Here is a 20,421-nt window from a genome sequence, read left to right as displayed (position 1 = left end):
GTTGTGGAACTTCAGTATCAGTGGCCTTGGATGTTGATTTGGGCCAGGTTTCGATGCTAAGGATCTGTGAGCCTGGCTAAGCTTCAGTCAACCATCTTTTGTTGTCATCTGGAGGTATTCGGGGACCCATTTCTCTAAGAATTTTACCGGATCTGACCCCTCGGTGTCCTCAGGTAATCCAACCATATGCACATTGCATCTGCGGCCTCGGTTGTCAAGGTCATTGATATACTCCAGCATGTCATGCACTTGTTTTTCAAGAGCCATTATCCTAGCCTCTGAGGATGTAGCTGTAGTTTCAACATCAGCAATTCGCTCTTCAGCTTCAGCAACACACATGGCAATTGCTTGCAACTGCAAGGTCTGCTCTTTAATGGCCTCTAAGACCGTGGCAACTTTGGTGTCAATGACTTTAGTGAGGTTGTCAGTTATCCAAAGCTTGAATAAGACATGGCTCCATAGCTCTTGAGCTAGCATCGGTTAGCTCACCTCCGCCATCAGGGCTCGAGGTAGAGCTGGTCTTTGCTGTTTTTTTCGTTACTTTCTTCATACGGTCTGAGATTTGCAGAAAATAACTGTCCAGGCTCATGATATGATACCTCATGTTCAAAATTTCGTATTTTTATCGCACAGACATAAATAATTCACACATAACCTGATAAATGCCACCAGAGCTGTCCTATACTGATGCTCACTCTACGCTGCCATCTTACGCCTCCCATAAGTTCTTGTGTTAATCGACCAGACTCCACTTTTGGATCATTAATCCAAGTTTTATGTTGGCTTCTGGCACATCCGTACAATTTTAAATACAATTGTTAGGTGTTGTGACTGTCTCAGCCTCTAGAGGCCGCTATTGTATCTGTGATTTGTGTTTGTTTTGACAGCCATGTGCTTCTTTGTTTTTCATGTGCCTTGTGCCCCACCTGTTCTTTATTTACTGCCCCGCCTATTTTCTTAATTGCCAATTTTACCTGGTCATGTGTCCTATTACATTGGGTATTTATACTACCCCATTTTGTGTCTCTTATTACTGAGTCTTTGTGCTGTTCATGACTAGTCACCTTGGTTCTGTGTACCTTGCCTGTCTACTTGTGTTTTTGGAACTCTACTCTCTTAGGACATTTGTACTGTTTTTGTTTACTTGGACCCTTGCTGTTTTTGTATCTTCTGAGCGTTTGGATTTTTGCTTTCTTTGCCTTGGTTTTGGATTTTTGGACTTTTGAACTTTTGGATGTTTTTCCTGTATCTCCTGTGTGTTTGTATTTTTCTTTTGTGGATTTTTGCTTTTTCACAAACTTTGGATTTTCTGGACTTCTGGGCTTTGGCGAATAAACTGTTTGAACTCTAACTTTCATCTCACTCCTCTGCACTTGAGTCATTCCCCTGGTGGCCTAGTGTGGGTTTGCTGGGTTACTACACCAGTGACCCAGGTTCAATTCCCAGCCCAACCTAACAGAAAGACTCAGTCATGACCGACTCAGCAGAGGCTTCTTCAGCTGTCTACCTGGCTAAACTTCAGAAAATTATGGCTGCTTTAACAAGCTTTGGAGCTACCATGGACACTCATGGACAAACACTTGCAAGCCAACATGAGGCCCTTGCTTGCCATGATGCACTGCTTCAGCAAATTGGGAATGCCCTGGCACAGCTGACTCCTCTGCCCCCATCTCCTCCTCCTGATCCTCTCCTTGCTCCTGCTCCACCATCTGCTCCCGCTCCAGTGCCTCCTGCCACGCTGCCTCCTTCACCTCATGAACCCCACCTTCCTGCACCACAGAGGTATGATGGCAAGCACGGTGAGTGCCGGGAGTTCCTTACCCAGTGCCAACTCACCTTTGAGCTCCAGCCTACCACCTACACTACAGACCGCCGCAAGATTGCATATGTAATAACTTTGTTAGCTGATAAGGCACAAGCTTGGGCAACAGCCATCTGGCAGAGACAGGGACCCGAGTGTTCTCATTTCAAGATGTTTACAGAGGAGATGCTTCGTGTTTTTGATCAGGCGGACATCAGCAAAGATGCAGCCAGGAAGCTCATGTCCATCCGGCAGGGAGGAAGTGTCGCAGACTACGCCATCTCGTTCCGGACACTCGGAGCAGTCAGTGGATGGAATGAGACTGCCCTGGTTTCAGCCTTCCACCATGGTCTGTCTGACCCCATCAAAGATGGTCTGGCCTCTATCGGATGCCCAAGTGACCTTGAAACTCTGACCTCACATGTCATTCGTCTTGATAACAGGATTAGAGAGCGTCGCCAAGCCCTGAGCTTCCCTTGCCTCACTGCCTCAACCTGGAGTCCGTCCACCTCCTCCAGTGACTGTCTGGAGCCCATGCAAGTTGGCCGTACTCGTCTCTCCGCATCTGAGAGGGAGCACAGAAGGAGGGACAAGTGCTGCATCTACTGTGGCAAGCCTGGCCATTTCCAAGCATCATGTCCCGAGCTCTTGGGAAAAGGACCGCCCCGTCCAGCCGAGGCAGGGTTGTGACGGGGACTACCCTCTCTCCCGAACTTCCTGGCCAAGGAGTCTACATCCCTGTCTCCATTTCCTGGGGTGAGTCTGTCCACTCTTGCCAAGCCTTGTTAGACTCCGGGGCTGCTGGAAACTTTATGGATGTTCACTTCGCCCGAAGAATCAATGTCCCTACTGCACCTCTTGAAGTTCCGTTGTCTGTGTCTGCTCTGGATGGCCAAGCTTTAGGTGACAGAAGAGTCACCCAAGTAACTTCTCCAGTCCTTCTCCAGTCTCAAGGTCACAAAGAAGAAATATCCCTGCACTTGATTCATTCACCAGAGTTCCCAGTGATTCTAGGCCTTCCTTGGCTTACCCGCCACAACCCTCGCATAGACTGGGTAACAAGCCAGGTTGTGGAATGGGGCCCTACATGCCATGCCTCTTGTCTGCTCTCTAGTTCTCCTGTGCCTCCTGCCGAGCCCCCTGATCTCACCGAGTTATCTCAAGTTCCCACAGAGTACTGGGATCTGAAGGAGGTTTTTAGCAAGAGTAGGGCCGCCGTTCTTCCTCCGCACCGTGCCTACGACTGTGCCATAGACTTGCTCCCTGGGGCTACCCCTCCTCAGGGCAGGCTGTTCTCCCTCTCTCAGCCAGAACGCAAAGCCATGGATGAATACATCAAGGATGCCCTGGCCTCTGGATTCATCCGACCCTCCACCTCACCTGCTGATGCAGGCTTCTTCTTTGTCGGCAAGAAGGATGGGGGGCTGCAACCGTGTATTGACTACAGGGGCCTGAACAAGATCACAGTGCGCAACCATTATCCCCTTCCACTGATGTCCACAGCGTTCGACATGCTCCAAGGTGCTACAGTCTTCACCAAGTTGGATTTACGGAATGCATACCACCTCATTCGTATCCGACAGGGAGACAAGTGGAAGACACCCCTTCAGGACACTATGAGTACCAAGTGATGCCCTTTGGACTTACCAATGCACCAGCAGTCTTTCAGGCCCTTATCAATGACGTCCTGAGGGATATGATCAACAAATATGCTTTTGTTTACCTCGACGACATTCTGATATTCTCCAAGACTTTGCATGAGCACCGCCACCATGTCCGTCAGGTTCTTCAGAGGCTGCTAAAGAACAATCTGTTTGCGAAGGCCCAGAAATGTGAGTTTCATGTCCCTGAGGTCTCCTTTCTGGGCTTTATTGTATGGATGGGACAACTCCAGATGGATCCAGCTAAGACCCTGGCCGTCCGGGACTGGCCCACTCCCAAGTCCGTGAAAGAAGTTCAGTGGTTCTTAGGATTTGCTAACTTCTACCGCAAGTTTGTCAGAAACTTCAGTTCTGTAGCAGCGCCCATATCTGACCTCACCAAAAGGACAGGTGGGTCTTATGTCTGGTCTCCTCAGGCAGAGAAGGCTTTCAAGGACCTCAAGCTCCGCTTCTGTACAGCACCCATTCTGGTCCTCCCTGACACATCGCAACCCTTCATTGTCGAGGTGGACACTTTGGACAGTGGCATCGGCGCGGTCCTCTCTCAACGCTCGGATGGAAGGTTGCACCCCTGTGCATGCTTCTCCCACCGTCTGAGTCCTGCGGAGTCCCGTTATGATGTGGGGGATCGAGAACTGCTTGCGGTCAAACTGGCCCTTGAGGAGTGGAGGCACTGGCTGGAGGGAGCGCAACATCCATTCGTGGTTTGGACAGACCACAAAAACCTGGAGTACCTCCAGCAAGCCAAGAGACTTAATCCATGACAGACTAGGTGGGCCTTGTTCTTCAGTCGGTTCAATTTCACTTTATCATACCACCCCGGCTTGAAGAACACCAAACCTGACGCTCTTTCCAGACAGTTCTCTTCCACTAACAGGGAAGTGAAGTTGGGCCCATTATCCCTGTGTCCCGGATTGTGGCCCCTGTCCGCTGGGGTGTTGAGGAGGCCATCCAACAAGCTCAACGCCAGGACCCCGGTCCTGGGACAGGGCCACCTGGCCTCTTGTACATCCCACGTCAAGCCCGGGCCAAGGTTCTCCAGTGGGGTCATTCATCCCCTCTCACTGCCCACCCGGGAGCTCGGAGGACCCTGGATTTCTTGAAAAGACGCTTCTGGTGGCCAGGCATGGAGAAAGAAGTGAGGTCATTCGTCCTGTCCTGTGAAGTGTGCACCAGAAGCAAGAACCCATGGCAGCATCCCCAGGGTCTCCTGCATCCCCTGCCCATTCCTCGGCGTCCCTGGTCTCATGTGGCAGTCGACTTCATCACAGGCCTTCCAGATTCACAAGGTAACACTGTCATTCTAGTCATAGTCGACAGGTTCTCAAAGGCCTGTTGTTTCATACCACTATGCAAGCTCCCTTCTGCCCTTGAGACGGCCAAACTAATATTCACCCATGTCTTCTGAGTCTTCGGGCTCCCACAGGACATCATCTCCGACTGGGGGCCCCAGTTCTCCTCCCAAGTGTGGTGGAGGTTTTGCAAGCTTATCAGGGCCACTGCCAGCCTCTCCTCTGGGTTCCATCCCCAGTCTAATGGCCAGACTGAGAGGCTCAACCAGGACCTGGAAACCACCCTGCGAGGCCTGGCGATGGATAACCCGACGTCGTGGAGCACCTGGCTGCCATGGGCGGAGTACGCCCATAACACCCTGCAGTCATCGGCCACCAGGTTGTCTCCATTCCAATGCCAATTCGGGTTCCAGCCACCTCTGTTTCCTGAACAGGAGGAGGACGCTGGGGTGCCCTTGGTCAACCAGTTCCTGAGACGGTGTCGTAAGACCTGGAACAAGGTCCGGAGGACTCTCATCCAGACTTCCAGGGCCAACCAGACTCAGGCCAACCGCCATAGACGGCCTGCCCACATTTTTCGCCCTGGGCAGCAGGTTTGGTTGTCTGCTAAAGACCTCCCTCTACGGGTGGAGAACCGCAAACTTGCCCCTCGTTATGTTGGCCTCTTCAAGGTAGTGCGCAGGGTGAACCCTGTTGCCTACCGGCTCCAGTTGCCCCGGTCTCTGAGAATCAACCCCACATTCCACGTATCCCTGTTGTGGCCCGTACTGTTGTCCCTTTATGCCCCTGCCCCTAGGAATCCCCCGCCTCCCCGCATCCTCCGTGGACAGACCGTGTTCACTGTGCGCCGCTTGCTGGACTCCCGCCGGGTCCGTGGCGGTCTTCAGTACCTAGTGGACTGGGAGGGCTATGGCCCTGAGAAGCACTGTTGGGTCCCCGCTCGGGACATTTTGGACAAAGAACTTTGTCGGGACTTCCATTTGGCCCATCCTGATCGCCCTGGGAACGTCAGGAGACGCTCCTGGGGGGGGGGGGGGGGGGGGGGGGGTCCTATTACTTTGGGTATTTATACTACCCCATTTTGTGTCTCTTGTTACTGAGTCTTTGTGCTGTTCATGACTAGTCACCTTGGTTCTGTGTGCCTTGCCTGTCTACTTGTGTTTTTGGAACTCTACTCTCTTAAGACATTTGGACTGTTTTTGTTTACTTGGACCCTTGCCGTTTTTGTATCTTCTGAGCGTTTTGATTTTTGCTTTCTTTGCCTTGGTTTTGGATTTTTGGACTTTTGAACTTTTGGATGTTTTTCCTGTATCTCCTGTGTGTTTGTATTTTTCTTTTGTGGATTTTTGCTTTTTCACAAACTTTGGATTTTCTGGACTTCTGAGCTTTGGCGAATAAACTGTTTGAACTCTAACTTTCGTCTCACTCCTCTGCACTTGAGTCATTCCCCTGGTGGCCTAGTGTGGGTTTGCTGGGTTACTACACCAGTGACCTGGGTTCGATTCCCAGCCCAACCTAACAGAAAGACTCAGTCATGACCGACTCAGCAGAGGCTTCTTCAGCTGTCTACCTGGCTAAACTTCAGAAAATTATGGCTGCTTTAACAAGCTTTGGAGCTACCATGGACACTCATGGACGAACACTTGCAAGCCAATAAAAGGCCCTTGCTCGCCACTATGCACTGCTTCAGCGAATTGGGAATGCCCTGGCACAGCTGACTCCTCTGCCCCCTGCTCCCGGTCCAGTGCCTCCTGCCATGCTGCCTCCTTCACCTCACGAACCCCACCTTCCTGCACCACAGAGGTATGACGGCAAGCACGGTGAGTGCTGGGAGTTCCTTACCCAGTGCCAACTCACCTTTGAGCTCCAGCCTACCACCTACACTACAGACCGCCGCAAGATTGCATATGTAATAACTTTGTTAGCTGATAAGGCATGAGCTTGGGCAACAGCCATCTGGCAGAGACAGGGACCCGAGTGTTCCGATTTCAAGATGTTTACGGAGGAGATGCTTCATGTTTTCGATCAGGCGGACATCAGCAAAGATGCAGCCAGGAAGCTCATGTCCATCCGGCAGGGAGGAAGTGTCGCAGACTACGCCATCTCATTCCGGATGCTCGCAGCAGTCAGTGCTCACTCTACGCCACCATCTTACGCCTCCCATAAGTTCTTGTGTTAATCGACCAGACTCCACTTTTGGATCTTTAATCCAAGTTTTATGTTGGCTTCTGGCACATCCGTACAGTTTTAAATACAATTGTTAGGTGTTGTGACTGTCTCGGCCTCTATTGTATCTGTGATTTGTGTTTGTTTTGACAGCCATGTGCTTCTTTGTTTTTCATGTGCCTTGTGCCCCACCTGTTCTTTATTTACTGCCCCGCCTATTTTCTTAATTGCCAATTTTACCTGGTCATGTGTCCTATTACATTGGGTATTTATACTACCCCATTTTTTGTCTCTTGTTACTGAGTCTTTGTGCTGTTCATGACTAGTCACCTTGGTTCTGTGTACCTTGCCTGTCTACTTGTGTTTTTGGAACTCTACTCTCTTAGAACATTTGGACTGTTTTTGTTTACTTGGACCCTTGCTGTTTTTGTATCTTCTGAGCGTTTGGATTTTTGCTTTCTTTGCCTTGGTTTTGGATTTTTGGACTTTTGAACTTTTGGATGTTTTTCCTGTATCTCCTGTGTGTTTGTATTTTTCTTTTGTGGATTTTTGCTTTTTCACAAACTTTGGATTTTCTGGACTTCTGAGCTTTGGCGAATAAACTGTTTGAACTCTAACTTTCGTCTCACTCCTCTGCACTTGAGTCATTCCCCTGGTGGCCTAGTGTGGGTTTGCTGGGTTATTACACCAGTGACCTGGGTTCGATTCCCAGCCCAACCTAACAACAATACCTACAATTAGGGCGGCATGGTGGTGTAGTGTTTAGCACTGCCACCTCACAGCAAGAAGGTCCTGGATTCGAGCCCAGCGGCCAGTGAGGGCCTTTCTGTGTGGAGCTTGCATGTTCTCTTTGTGTCTGTGTGGATTTCCTCTGGGTGCTGTGGTTTTCCCCAAAGACATGCAGGTTAGGTTAATTGGTGGCTCTAAATTGACCGTAGGTGTGAGTGTGAATGGTTGCTTGTCTCTATGTGTCAGCCCTGCGATAACCTGGTGATTTGTCCAGGGTGTACCCCTCCTCTCGCTCATAGTCAGCTGGGATAGGCTCCAGCTTGCCTGCGACCCTGTAGAACAGGATAAGCGGCTACAGATAATGGATGGATGGATATCTACAATTAAAACAGTTTGTTTTTATTGCATTTATTTAATTCCTGGGCTCCAATCTGTAACAGGGAGTGATGCTGCATCCCATCAATCATCAATACACTTTACAATAGATTATTCGATTCTAATAAAATATACAGTATGAGTCAAAATAATTGGTGATCTTTTATAATGGGCCCGACTCGTTACAATGAAAAGGTGGGGCTCGAAGCAGAAAAGGTTGAGAACCTCTGTTCTAAGCAAAATGTTGAAAACATAAATTTAGTTCAAGAAAAGTAATTGTTATCATGAATAGATCTAATACCTGATGAAATTTTCATCTTGACACCTCCCATGACACTGCTGAAACTGGCAGTGTCCTTCAGCAGATCAATTATGCGGGAAGTGGCCTGGCTTAGTTCTGGTGGTGGGGGACATCCACCCATCTTCCTTTGATGAATTTGCCTGTCTGTATATTCCTTCTTGGCCTTTCTGGACATCCTGGACCACTTCTCTTTTATCTCGTCCACTGTCCTCAATGCCACTGCTTTCAGGTTCACCTGTCGGGTGATCTCCTGCCACAAAGCTGCCCTCTTCTTATTGGTTACATCACTGCTGTGTTTAGAAGTAAGGATTTGATGATTCTCCTCCACCACTGCTTGCATCAAATTTTCTTCGTCCGGAGAAAAGTTCTTGTTTCTCTTCTTTCATTTCTTCATGTAAGAACAGTCAAGTGAAGCAGACGTAAAATCAGCCATCTTGTTGCAAAGGTGGGCGTGGCATTGTGGGATTGATTTTGACATGGTTTGATGTCATAACCAATTGGTTAGGGCTAAACCAATTGGTTTGCTAATGGTATGGTTAAATTACCTTCAAGAAATTATTTTTTAATGGCTGGTTAACTAACAGCAGGTTAAAATTTTAACAGATGGTTACAGGTTAACCTGCCGTTAAAATAACCATGTTTTGAACAACTGGACCCTTGTCTTTTTCCAGTAAAAACAATAACACTAAAAGAAGCAGGTATCAAAAGTTCTGAAAACATCTATTTTGATTTCACATATACTCTAAATATACTAAAAAATAAATGTGTTGTGGTGAGGGGTAGAATTTTTGCATTAAAAAAAGGTCAAAATCAGTCAGAATTGTATGTATCCGCTTTTTCAGAATGTTAATGTGGTAGAGCTTGTCTGTGGCTCTCTTACATGGCTGCTGCAGGCAGTAGTTTATTGGGCCTACTCTCTCTGTGATGGTGTAGGGGCCTTGCCAATGGGCCAGGAAAATTGCAGGCATTGCTGGGGATGAGGTGAAGCACACTTTCCCTTGGTAGGAACTCTCAGGGCTGTGGTGTGCAGCTATAAGCCCTGCAGACTGAACTTGTGTCAGTGCTCTCAGGCCTTTCTATTCCTCACAACCCACTGATAAGTGAATCCACCATGGTGAAGGGTTCATGTGGGCCCAGAAGCAGGAGCTCAGAGAACTGGAGGACCAGTTTGGGGACATGTTCTCAGTTGAGACAGGGTGGATGCATGTACTCCAACATGAGGTTAAGACACCACTGGGAGTGGCAACTCAAGAAAGACCCTACCAGGTCCCAGAGGCCTGCATATAGAAGCTGAAATAGCCCATATGCTTCAATCTGGGGTCACTGAAGAGTCCAACAGCCCATGGTCCAGCCCCATAATCCCAGTTCCTAAGCCTGCTGGGTCTCAGTGACTATGCAGTTCAACAACCACCCTATGCCATGAATGGATGACTTCACTGAGTGCCTGGAGAGAACCCACTTCATCTCTACACTAGACCTCACCAGAGGATATTGGCAAGTGGTCCTCACTCCCAGCTCCAGACCACATACAATGTTCAGTACCACCACAAGCCACTGACAGTACCAAGTTCTCCTGTTTGGGCTACATGGGGTGCCAGCGACTTTCCAGCAATTAATGGACATTCTCCTGTGGCCCCATCAGCCACATACCTCAATTGTCATTACCACTCCTACACATGGCAGGAGCATGTACAAACAGCAGCAGGTCAAGCAGGTGCTGCTCAAACTCTGGCAAGCTGGGCTGACAGCCAACCCCTGGAAGCACCACCTGGGACTCAACAAAGCACAGTACCTAGGCTATCATATAGAGCAGGGCCTCCTGAAAACCCAGAACAAAAAGATCAAGGCTGTAAAATACTACCCCTGACCCGCAACAAAGCACCAGGTATGTGTTTTCTTGGGCTTAGCAGGGTATTACAGAATATTTGTGCCTAACTTCTCCTCTATAGTCCTCCCACTCTCAGATTTAACCAGGAAAGGTGAGCCAGGCAAAGTCTGACAGACAGCAGAAGTGGAGAAGGCCTTCTCCATGCTGAAAGCAGCCCTCACCAGCAAGCCAGTGCTCTGAAACCTGGACTTGTCATAACCTATTCTGGTGCACACCAATGCTCTGAGCCTGGGCACCGTTCTCTGCCAGGAGTTTGACAGAGAAGAGCACCTGATTGTATATGTGAGTAGGAAACTGACCCCCACAGAGCAACGATATGCCGCCGTGGAACGAGAAGCCCTGGCCATCAAATGGGCCTTAGAGGGGCTACAATATTATTTAACTGGTCATTATTTCACTCTCATTACAGATCACATATCCCTGCAATGGATGGCAAAGGACTCAAACAGCTGAATAAATTGATGGTTTCTTTCCCTACTGGACTTCTCTTTCCAGGTCCGATATCGAGTGGGGGTCCACCATGGAAATGCTGATGGCTTCTCCAGGAGAAGTGTGCTCTGGGCTCAGGCTCCAACAACAGCAGGGGGATACTTTGACAACAGTGGGTTGGCAGCCCTTGGCCACAAGATCACCAGCATTCCTCACCATGTTGCCACTGTTTTGTAAACAACACACACATAGCCTAACACAGCATGGCTGGAACTCTCTAATCAAGATGCTCAATCACCCTGCATGATGCACAGGGAGGATATAAAATGATGCTGCTTAATCAGTTGAGCAAGTAGGAGGATGAGAGGAAATAATGAGTCTTCCAACAGATTCCAGTTCCAACAATGCTTACCCATCTTCAGGCCAAAACAGCTCTCCTCCCTGATGCCTCCCCTGAGCCATGGAGCCTACACAACCTTAAAGGGACATTATCACACCACAGGAGGACACATCACCAATGCCTCACACCCTCACTTATCCCCACTTCCTACCACTTGTGTATATAAAAGAGCACTTGTTTTTTCCACTGCACTTTTGTCTCCCAAGTCTGTGTCTGAGCCTGAGTGGTAGGGGTCACCACAATACGTAGAGTTGCAAATAGTACTGTTTATACAGGAAACACTGGTAATGCACGGTACATACTAGCATACTACAAACTAGGTGGTTCAACATAAATATAATTAATCAGTCTCATAAAATGATCAGTCTCATAGAATATTCCCTTTAAGTTCTGAATTTTATTAGAATTTAAATTTACCTTTCAATCCTTGATGAAATTCTGGCCATCCAATGAAGCTGTTTCACATGTCATTAAAAGTGAAAGTAAACTTGTATGGGGGAAAATACAAACATGCACAATGCTACTGGGAAGCACTGGTTAATTTTATGTAATTAGGTAATTTTATTAATTAAAAGACTCTTCATGTCTTAAAGTAATGATGGATGTTGTTTCTCTTTACTTAGTTGAGTGGTTCTTGACATAATATGGATTACTACAGTTGTAGAACAGGGCTATTTACTGTATGTTTATTACTTACTATTTACTGTTTGATTTCAAATGCATTAAGAAGCAAAGAAACTCATCCATTAATTAACTTTTGATGAGACACACCTGTTAATTGAAAAGCGTTCCAGGTGACGACCTCATGAAGTTGGGTAAGATAATGCCAATCATGTGCAAAGCATCATCAAGATAAGCAGTGGCTATTTTGAAGAATTTAAAATATCAAACATATTTTGTTTTTGTTTTTTAACACTCTTTTTTGTTTACCACATAATTCCATATATGTTCCATTTGTTATTTCATAGTTTTAATGTCTTCAGTATTGTTCTTCAATGCATGTAATGTTGTGCTTGCAGTGGGCGTGGCCAGTGCATTGTTCTGCTTGAGATTGACCAATAAAAACACCTCTTTCATTGTCCAGTGTTAGTCCCACCCCTAAGAGATCTGTCCAAACAGGTAAACAGAGTGCACAAGATGGAGAATGTCATCAACGTGCGAGTTTAATTTTATTACCACATAAATATAGATTATTTGCAAAGCAAATAGTTTTATAATAAATTACATTTTATTTAAAGAAACTTAAGATCAAATTTACTTCCCATTTATTCTCAAATCTATTGTTTATAATAATAATAATAATAGTAATAATAATAATAATAATAATAATAATAATAATAATAAACAAAGTTATTCCAGTGTAAGAGGGAAATCACACGGATTACCCAAACCTTGTGGAAGCAGAAAATTATTTGAGGCAGCAGCTAAATAAAGGTTAAACAAGTGTTGCCAGGCAAAACAAACCTCACCCGGCAGCCCTTATTTTATACCTATATATTGATAATGCTAATATTTCCTCAACCATCAGCTGTCAGGTTATAGTCCTATAAAAATCCATGACCTTGAGTTTGACATTCCAAAGTCATTTGAAAGCCCATATGGCACTTCCTATAAATTGATAATGGTAAATATCTGTCTACCATCAACCGTTTTCAAGTTACAGTCCTCTGAAAATCCATGACCTTGAGTTTGGCCTTTCATGGTCACTCAAGGTCAAAGCTCATGGTGCCAAATGAAAGGCCATATGGGAGTTCCTATACGCTCATAATAATAAACATCTGTCTATCGGCAGCCGTTTTTGAGTTATAATGGAAAATATGTTATTTTGACCAAAAGGTTGACCTTTCCAGTGACCTTGACCTTCATCTTGACCTGATTACCCCAAAATGTAATCAGGTAATCTACGGCCCATTGCCCATCTGCCCTGAAAATTTGAAGTCAATCGGTGCAACCGTCTAGACACTAGATTGTTAACAGACAGACACACACACAAACAAACAAACAAATGAAAGTTTGAAAGAAACCTATGAGAGATACCCCATCATGTAGCATATCAATGGAAGCAGAATTGAAAGATGAACATTTTGGAGTTGGTTTGAAATAAATATGATGAATAAAAAGGAAGATGTCGCGAAAATAAAAAAAAATATTTTGACCTTTTTGGTGACCTTGACCTTGAACAGATGAAACTCAGAATGTTGGAGGTTCTATTTGAGACCAATGCCCATCTATCCTGAAAGTTTCATAAAGATTGGTCCAGCCGTTTTCCCGTAATGTTGCTAACAAAAAAACAAAGAAACAAAGAAACCCCACTGAAAACAATACCTCGCCCCCTGGTGGACTCTGTCTTGGGTGAGGTAACAAAGGAAGGTTTCAGTGTTTGTGTTCCTGCTCCTGTGGAAATACAGTACATAGACTCCAGTTGCACTGCTCATTTGAGACTCAGTTCAGTTCACACAATGACAGCTCTGTATCGGATATTCCTGGTCCTCTCAGGTCAGTCTGAAGTTTTCTTCCACTAGGTATTTAGTTAAAGTTCTGAGTTTTAAGTGTTTTAAGTGTAGTCACTATCTTTAAATCATAGTTGTACGAGCAAAAATCCCAGTGTTGAATAAACACTCTAATAAATAAAGGCACCAGACTCCTGGGCAATGGGATGGTTTCATCAAGGGGACTTGTTTTGTACCTGTGTTATGGATCTAATATATAATAAAATGTACATACTACTGAAATATCCATTATTTATGAGAGTATGATGTGCAAATTTATATTTAAGTACTGAAGTGTGATTTAAAATCTGTAATAAAGATTGCATAGATGGTACATGATTGGAGACTGTAGTTATCTTTAAACCATATATATATATATATATATATATATATATATATATATATATATATATATATAAAACACATACATATATTATGCATGTGCGCATGCGCACAGCTATGGAAAAACTTAACAGACCACTTTTAATGGTTTCCATAGTTGTCTATGTTTCACACTGTTTGTCACTTTCACACTTCCATATTTAACATCTAAAATTCTCATAGGTCACTAATCGTGATTCATGAGCAGTAATGAGTATCACTACTTTTGCTGCTTTTTAATAGTAGTATATATTTTATAGTATAGTTTTTTATAGTACAGAGTTTATAGTGTGGTGTTAGTCATTGTTAAAGCCAAGTCCAAATCATAGATCAACTTATTTTTCTTCGGACATTAAGAAGCAGTTGATGGTAGGAAAATAGCCTGTGGCTCTAAATGACGCCCTGGATAAATAACACACAGGGTTTTTTTTTTAGCATAGAAAATAGAAAGCAAATAGACTGAGCTCTAAGTGCTTCTTTATAAATATATGCACCACAAATAGTTATGGAAGAAACATCAAGAATAGAAAAAAACACCCAAAATATAAGGTAGCTTATATATTGTACAGCTATTTGAGATTGTAATGTATGTATAAATGTCCATGTTTCTGGATATCATTCAATGACAGCTAATAATAAATAATATTCATTGGTTCCTTATCAGTCAGTATGGCTTCACTGGTGGCCCAGAGGTCTGTGAGGAGTAAGAGAAGTCTACTGGAGCTCGCTGGGATCATTAAGTGCAGCACAAGCAGGCCAGCGTTATTGTATGTGATGTATGGTTGTTATTGTGGGCTTGGAGGGAAAGGCTGGCCCAGAGACAGGGCAGACTGGTAAGACATTATAAGATACAAATATCCAAATCACACTGATGTTATAGTGCCACTAGTGTTTTTAAAAGCATTGTTAAATGGATGCAGACACTTCCTAAACTGGCTCTGTTTGGCAAAGATGTAATATATAGTTGAATAAATTCCTTGGCTGTGTGGTGGGCATCTAAAAAACAGGTCCACCCTACGCTCACCACATGCGAAACCCACATAAACCTAAACATTATATTTTAGTCTCAGCTTTTAGGAAAAACAGATCCCTTTTACTTCTTCTCAGAGAAATACAAGAGTTCAGAATCAAAGTTAAAGCATAATAAGCTTGTTCTGTGGTCTGCACAATAAGATTATTATTGTTCTGTAAATGTAGTATGCGGTCAAGCTAAAAGATAAACCGTGTACAGGTAGTCGTCGACTTACGACCTATGCGACTTATGACCGATCGACTTTACGACCGTCTGGTTATGACTGGCAAGTGTTTCCCAGCTGAGCTAGCTCAGCGTACGACAGTTTCCGCCCCAACTCCCGGCAGCGCCTCTCGCCGCATACAACAGTTTCCGCCCCAGCTCCAGGCACATGCGCAGTCTCTCTCGTGCTCCCTCACGCACTCCGTCATACAGTTTCCGCCCCAGCTCCTGGTTTATGAAACGAGCAAATGCTCCCACCAGCCCGAGCGCCGCAACAGCTGATGATGACGTAGACGACCCACAGCCAAGCACCAGTGATGCCAGCGGTCACTAAGTTTTGTATTTTGCTATGTTTTACATTTGTATTTTGGTATGTTTCAAACTAAAATGTTTTCTATTTCACACCTGTATTTCGTATTTTTTGTTTTGCACATATTAAACGAATTGTACTGTACGCAGTGTAGTATGCAGTGTTTGACTTAAACCAAATCATGAGCCAAGGTAATGAAATAAGAAAATGTTGATAAAATAAGACTTTAAGATGATTACAATATAATTACACATCACAATATACTTACGTTCATTTAACATAGGCCGACTTACGACCAGATTGGTTTACGACTGGTCAGTCATAACCAAACGCATTTGTAAGTCGACGACTACCTGTACTTAAGTCAGGTACAAGGGATGATTTGGAGAACATGGTCACAATTGGCTTTTGGCTAATTAAACGGTCTTGTAAACACTAAGATGAATCATTTCAGAGTAGGGAAATGTTTGTGCAGTGTCTTTATACAGACCTTGTTTCTTGGGTAAATGTGTTCTCTTTTGCTGCATTGTTACCCAAGGTTGTGATTATTGATCAGGATTACTGATGTCAAGTCAAAGTCCCTCTCACGCCAGAATCTGGTCTTCCCAGGCAGTCTCCTGTCCCAGTACTAACCAATTCTTTAAGGTGTATGGGTGCGGCGCCGATCTCCGTTTCAATAGCCCTCGGCCTCTCGTCTATACAGCTAGGGTTACAGTTGGGGGGGGGGGGGGGGAGGGCTAGTTCTCTGGTAACCACGAGAGTTTGACTTCCCCACTCACATCTGTATTGCAGCGTGCCTTGCCCAGACGGTAGTAGGTACCATTTTTATGATGGTCTTTGGTATGACCCGACTACAAGTAGAACTCGCAATTGCTGATGGTTATGTGTTATATTCCTTCTTCAACTTGTAAAACTGTATCATTCATAGTTTAACTGACTGTTTGGTTACTCTTCACTATTTGTAGCACTCTTGTGTTTAGTTTTTGTGTCCTTCGTGCAAGTCTCATGTAATTTTTCAATCTTCAATTATTACGGAAACTTGCTTATGCTCTATAAATGTGCTTGTAGGTGTTGCCACAAGCACGACTGCTGTTATGGTGATGCGGAAGCAGCAGGCTGTCAGACAACAACTGACAAGTATCAATGGACTTGTGAGGACAAAGAGGCTAACTGTGGTATGTGTTACAGTAGAGAAATCAAAGTTGTATTGTATCATCCATAAAAGCTGAGAATAGCTGGCCAAATTAAAGAGAATCTGCTGATTTAAAGTGCAGGAGGGAAAAATGTGGAACAGCCCTGAATCTGCTCATGAGTAATTCCCAGTGGTTTTGAGGAATACAGTAGATCCTTTATAAGAGAAGGGCAGTAAATGTAGGTCTGAGTCATTTTGTTTTCTAATTTCATGATATTTTAAGCCTGTACAAACCACAGTAATTGCAAGCATAAACACACAACAAAAACCTAAATACACGGTGAAAGTAGTGGAGGATGTTTATAGTTGATTCCTTAGAAAGCATTCACATAGAGGCATTTTAATAAGCAGTATGTTTATCAATGCTGAAAATGTTTCCTTCATTTCTTGTACACTCAATCTCCTAAGTGACATAAGGCAAGTAATTGTAATGCTTCAGCAGCTAGTAATTCAACTTAGACTTTAGCTAACTCTTTATATGATATAATAGTTATTATTATATCCACATTTACTGGATATGAGCAATCGCATGCTCTGATTGGCTACTCTACTACTAGGATATCAGCTCATATACTGCGAGTAGAGAAAAACAAAATGGCAGAGCGTGTTGCTGAACCAACTGAGGATGAAATAAAAATTCTACTCGAAAACAAAACCCCCCAAAAATTTTAAAAAAGCAACAAAATATGGAATAAAAGTATTTGATGGTAAGAACATCTCATCTCATCTCATCTCATTATCTCTAGCCGCTTCATCCTTCTACAGGGTCGCAGGCAAGCTGGAGCCTATCCCAGCTGACTACGGGCGAAAGGCGGGGTACACCCTGGACAAGTCGCCAGGTCATCACAGGGCTGACACATAGACACAGACAACCATTCACACTCACATTCACACCTACGGTCAATTTAGAGTCACCAGTTAACCTAACCTGCATGTCTTTGGACTGTGGGGGAAACCGGAGCACCCGGAGGAAACCCACGCGGACACGGGGAGAACATGCAAACTCCACACAGAAAGGCCCTCGCCGGCCACGGGGCTCGAACCCGGACCTTCTTGCTGTGAGGCGACAGCGCTAACCACTACACCACCGTGCCGCTGTATAAAGTTTTTATTTATCAAATTTGCAAAAAGTAAAAATGCTCCATTTCTCAAAATCCAGTGAATGTGGATAGAATAAAACAGTTATTCCACTCAATCTCATTGTACATGGCTTATAGCCAACTCGGGGCTATGTGCCTTGTTGGCTATCAGCTCATATACAGCTCAATTTCATGGAATGACTTAAGTATCACCAGTATACAATATATACTGTAGGTCTCATCCTACAATTTTTAAAGAAATAATTACTGATGTGTTTTCATGTGGCTTCTCTCCAGATTGCCTTACAGACAGATGTGAGAAAATCCTCTGCCAGTGTGACAGAGACATAGGCAGGTGCCTAAGAAAGGCCCCTTACAACAAGAAATATGCCTTTTGGCCAGACTTTCTGTGTGGCCATGTTCATCCTACCTGCAATATATACTGACTTTATGTATTTTCTTCTACCGTTCTGTTAGCTGTTGAAGGTGCTGACTGCAAAGTCATCTGAAATTTTCAAATTTTTTTATTGTGCATGGTATTTTCCTATGTCTTGCAAGAACAATATCATGCAGACGAGATGTAATCATTTTGATGTGCTGAGGGTTGCTTTCTTCCATTTTGGGACTGTTTTCCTCCCTCTTGAGGTAAACAGTATGGCCCTACAGAAACAGCCAAATGTGAAGAGCTTTAAAGGAAAAGGCAACTTTTGTACAAAATCACCACAAATAGATAGATAAATATATAAAGTAATCGATCATGGAATTTATAGAGAAAGAACAGACCGCATAACAGTATCTTTTAACTTTTAATAATATGGGCTTGTGCTGAGCTCAGCGAAGATGCGTTCCGCCATATTGATCTACTGCGTGACGTCATGCGGCCCACCACTGAAAAGAACTCTTCAGTGCTTCATGGTAATAAGGTAAAAAACCAGTACAATCGCTTCTTCAAAGTTTCACCAAATGGTTTTATTTATGCAACTTAAAGCTCATAATACTGTATAACTTTGGTCGAGTAAAAACACGGAGCAAAAACATGGCTGAATCCTGAATGACTCCTATTTGGATTTGTCCTACCAAGCCTACTGCGCATGCGTGAAGTGGCTCGGCTCGGTTTTCCCTTTCGGGCGCTCTCGTTTTCTGTTAGAATTTGGTAAAGAAAAAAATAAATAAATATTATTTACCAGCTTACCGGGTCCATGAACATAAATCTGACAGCTGACAAGGTCAGGATATAAACGAATCGAATACAAGCCACCCGCCGGGACTCCTAATCACAGTGATCTGCTTGTAAACACTGTTTTCATGGGCCCAGTGACATCACAGATCAGAGGGAGGCGCATTAACGAAAGATTCTGATTGGTTTATAGTTGCCCACAATCTCAAAATGGCTGACTCCTCCAACTTCGACTCCTCTGTGTCAATTCATGATTTCAAAGTTAAAAATATTTTTTCATGTTCGATATATAATGGAAATAATTAACGGAATTGATTACGTATATGTTTTTCTCCTATTACACACCTGGTTTTGTACAAAAGTTGCCTTTTCCTTTAACTAATTAGCATAATTATGGAACTGCGTCACACCAAGATGGCGACGTGCAGAAAAAATTGTGACTCTGCATCATCCTCGGAGAGTTTTGAGTCGGAGGTATGTAATTTGTGGTTGACATTAATGAATAGATCCATGAAACAAAAGACGAATATATATTTTCTGTTACTGCTTTTGTGTTATTATTTCTTTCTTTGTAAGATCAAAACATTAGGTGTATAACTATATACTCAGACTCACCAATCCAAGACAAGTGCTGCAAATTCTTCATCAGATTTCCTGCCTGTTTCATCCTTCAGTTGATTCCAGTAGTCGATCTGCCCCTTCATGACAACCTTTTGGTTTCCATTGCTTTTCTGGTGCACTTTCTAGCTTATTCACTTTCATATTTTCCTCTTCTTTTCCACTGGGTTTTAGGTGGCAGGAGAGTGGAGTCTGCCATGTTTGCCCATGCTGACGTGTTTTGGTTAAAAATAAGTCAAATACGCCCCACGGTGGTCACGTGATATTGTTGCTCACTTGCTTCGGCAGTCTTCGGAATTGTAAAATGTGGCATGCTTTTTATCTCAGCAAAACATTTACAGATAGGATACACGATGTGTGCAGCAGTGAAACATCTCGAAACTCCAACAGTAATAGAAATGGAACATTTTGCCCAGAATTCAACTTTGCAGTCAGCATCTTTAAGTAAACATGCTTTACTGCATCTTGGTTTTTCATTATTTTCACATTCACATAGTCAGAGTTGTCTTTATCTTTTGATGGTTTATTACTTTGAAGATCAATTGTTAATGTGCAGATGAGTGGCAAATTAAAGGAAAAATGGTGGCTCTGTGATATTGCGTGTTATACATTTTGCTGGAATAGTTTAGGTTCACTTGTCCTCTTAGAGCAGTGGTTCTCAAACTTTTTTCACCAAGTACCACCTCAGAAAATACTTGGCTCTCCAAGTACCACCATAATGACCAACATTAAAATACAGTAGCATAGTAGGCCTAAGTATTCATTAAAAACAAGGCAGAGGTTTTATTTAACAAGTATATTTAATATTGTTGGCCACTGTAACATTACACACAGTACTTTGAACAGTAACACTGTGTTTAAATATAGGAAAATAAAACACTGTACTTAAATAATGAATC

General features: G+C 44.0%; 1 protein-coding gene across 1 annotated transcript; it reads left to right on the top strand.

Annotated features, from left to right (window-relative positions):
- Positions 1–13,448: 13,448 nt before the first annotated feature.
- Positions 13,449–20,116, top strand: pla2g10 (phospholipase A2 group X). Its single transcript, XM_060942123.1, has 4 exons — positions 13,449–13,538; positions 14,577–14,745; positions 16,525–16,631; positions 18,025–20,116. The coding sequence occupies exons 1-4, from the start codon at positions 13,502–13,504 to the stop codon at positions 18,171–18,173; spliced, it is 462 nt and encodes a 153-aa protein (XP_060798106.1). The 5' UTR covers positions 13,449–13,501; the 3' UTR covers positions 18,174–20,116.
- Positions 20,117–20,421: the final 305 nt, after the last annotated feature.

The sequence above is a fragment of the Neoarius graeffei genome, chromosome 16 (genome assembly GCF_027579695.1).
Source record: "Neoarius graeffei isolate fNeoGra1 chromosome 16, fNeoGra1.pri, whole genome shotgun sequence".
In the NCBI taxonomy this organism is placed as follows: Eukaryota; Metazoa; Chordata; class Actinopteri; order Siluriformes; family Ariidae; genus Neoarius; species Neoarius graeffei.
Note: the sequence above shows the minus strand (reverse complement) of the source record. Positions and strands in the feature narration are given on the sequence as shown.

Bases quoted from the DNA above. Each gene is read 5' to 3' on its own strand.
- pla2g10 (XM_060942123.1), top strand. From the start codon at position 13,502: ATGACAGCTCTGTATCGGATATTCCTGGTCCTCTCAG. The intron at 13,539-14,576 runs GTCAGTCTGAAG...GTTCCTTATCAG, and splicing joins GATATTCCTGGTCCTCTCAG to TCAGTATGGCTTCACTGGTG. The intron at 14,746-16,524 runs GTAAGACATTAT...ATGTGCTTGTAG, and splicing joins CCCAGAGACAGGGCAGACTG to GTGTTGCCACAAGCACGACT.